Below are 1,164 nucleotides of genomic sequence, written 5' to 3' on the forward strand. Positions count from 1 at the left end.
ATTGCTCAAAATTCAGGAGCCGCGGGCGGCACGACTGGCTCCACACGTTCAGACACGCGCTTGGCCTCCATGCCAGTTTCGGGGGGCAAATCCTGCCCGGCCCCTAGGACCCCGGGTACAGGCCCAGGTGTTGGCCTAGGGCATCAGAAGGGACCAAGAGGAGTCCAGTCTGAGCCATAGAGCCCATGTCTTTGCCCCTGAAGGTCGCGTTCAAATGCCCGGAACGGACGTCACAGTGATGTCCGGCCGGCGCGATCACCGTACACCGAGCTGTGACGCTCATGCACCTCAATGCACTCGGGCGTCGGAAACTCTGGAAATGCGGGCTCCTGGCGAGGTGCCTTTCCAGTGGCAGTATCTCGGTGAAGCTGCTGCAGGAGCAGGCTTTTCCGGACGGAATTTGGGAGCTCCGAGAAAAAGAAATTCCCGTGCCTTCTGACGCGCTGGAACTCGGCCGCTTTGTCCTGTGCCGACGCACGCCGAGGTACAGCCTCGTGATCGAGCACACGGAAGCCGTTCAGCGCCCCCCGCGAGCCGGACTGACGCTGGAACTCGGCCACATCGCGACCACCCTCCCCTTTCCGTTGTCGTTGTGCCGGACATTGCGTTGCTATGTTCAGCCTCTTCACCCTCTGCCACCTCGCCGCCACGTCTCCGCACAAGACGGTTTGCGACGGACGAGCGTGCCGTCCGGGCGAGGGAAATGCCCAGGGCATCACACACGGCTCAAACCCATACGATATCCGAGGCGGGTCCCTCAAGTTGAACCCTCACGAGCCGGACCCCGCCTCGCCGCTGTACGCACCGCTCGCGGCCGCGGCGAAAGATGCTGCTTCCAAAGGACTAGTGTACATGTGCGCCGCCGATTATGACTTCCGCGAGATCGCGAGCAATTGGATGCGAGCATTCGTGAGGCTCGGCCTAAAGAATGCTCTCGTGTACGCTCTCGACGCCGAGGCGCACGCGCACCTGACAGCGCGAGGCGTTCGCAGCGTCGACGGCTCGCTTGCCATGGCCGACTTCAATCGCACGCGGCTGGCGAGGCACATTCAGCGAGCAGAGGCGGAGCGGCACCTCGCCGCCGCCGCCGTGGCGGCGAGCGGCGTCGACGTGCTCCTGATGGACTGCTCTCACGTGCTGCTGCGCGACGCGGCACCGCTGCTA

At 63.9% G+C, this 1,164-nt stretch overlaps 1 protein-coding gene across 1 annotated transcript; it reads left to right on the plus strand.

The window, feature by feature from the left end:
- Positions 1 to 612: 612 nt before the first annotated feature.
- EMIHUDRAFT_259699 (hypothetical protein) lies at positions 613 to 1,134 on the plus strand (the record flags this gene model as incomplete). Its single annotated transcript, XM_005756552.1, has 1 exon — positions 613 to 1,134. A coding segment is annotated over one exon (522 nt), but the record flags the coding sequence as incomplete, so codon positions are not given.
- Between the last annotated feature and the right edge of the window lie 30 nt (positions 1,135 to 1,164).

Source organism: Emiliania huxleyi (genome assembly GCF_000372725.1).
Source record: "Emiliania huxleyi CCMP1516 unplaced genomic scaffold EMIHUscaffold_9622, whole genome shotgun sequence".
NCBI classification, from domain to species: Eukaryota; Haptophyta; order Isochrysidales; family Noelaerhabdaceae; genus Emiliania; species Emiliania huxleyi.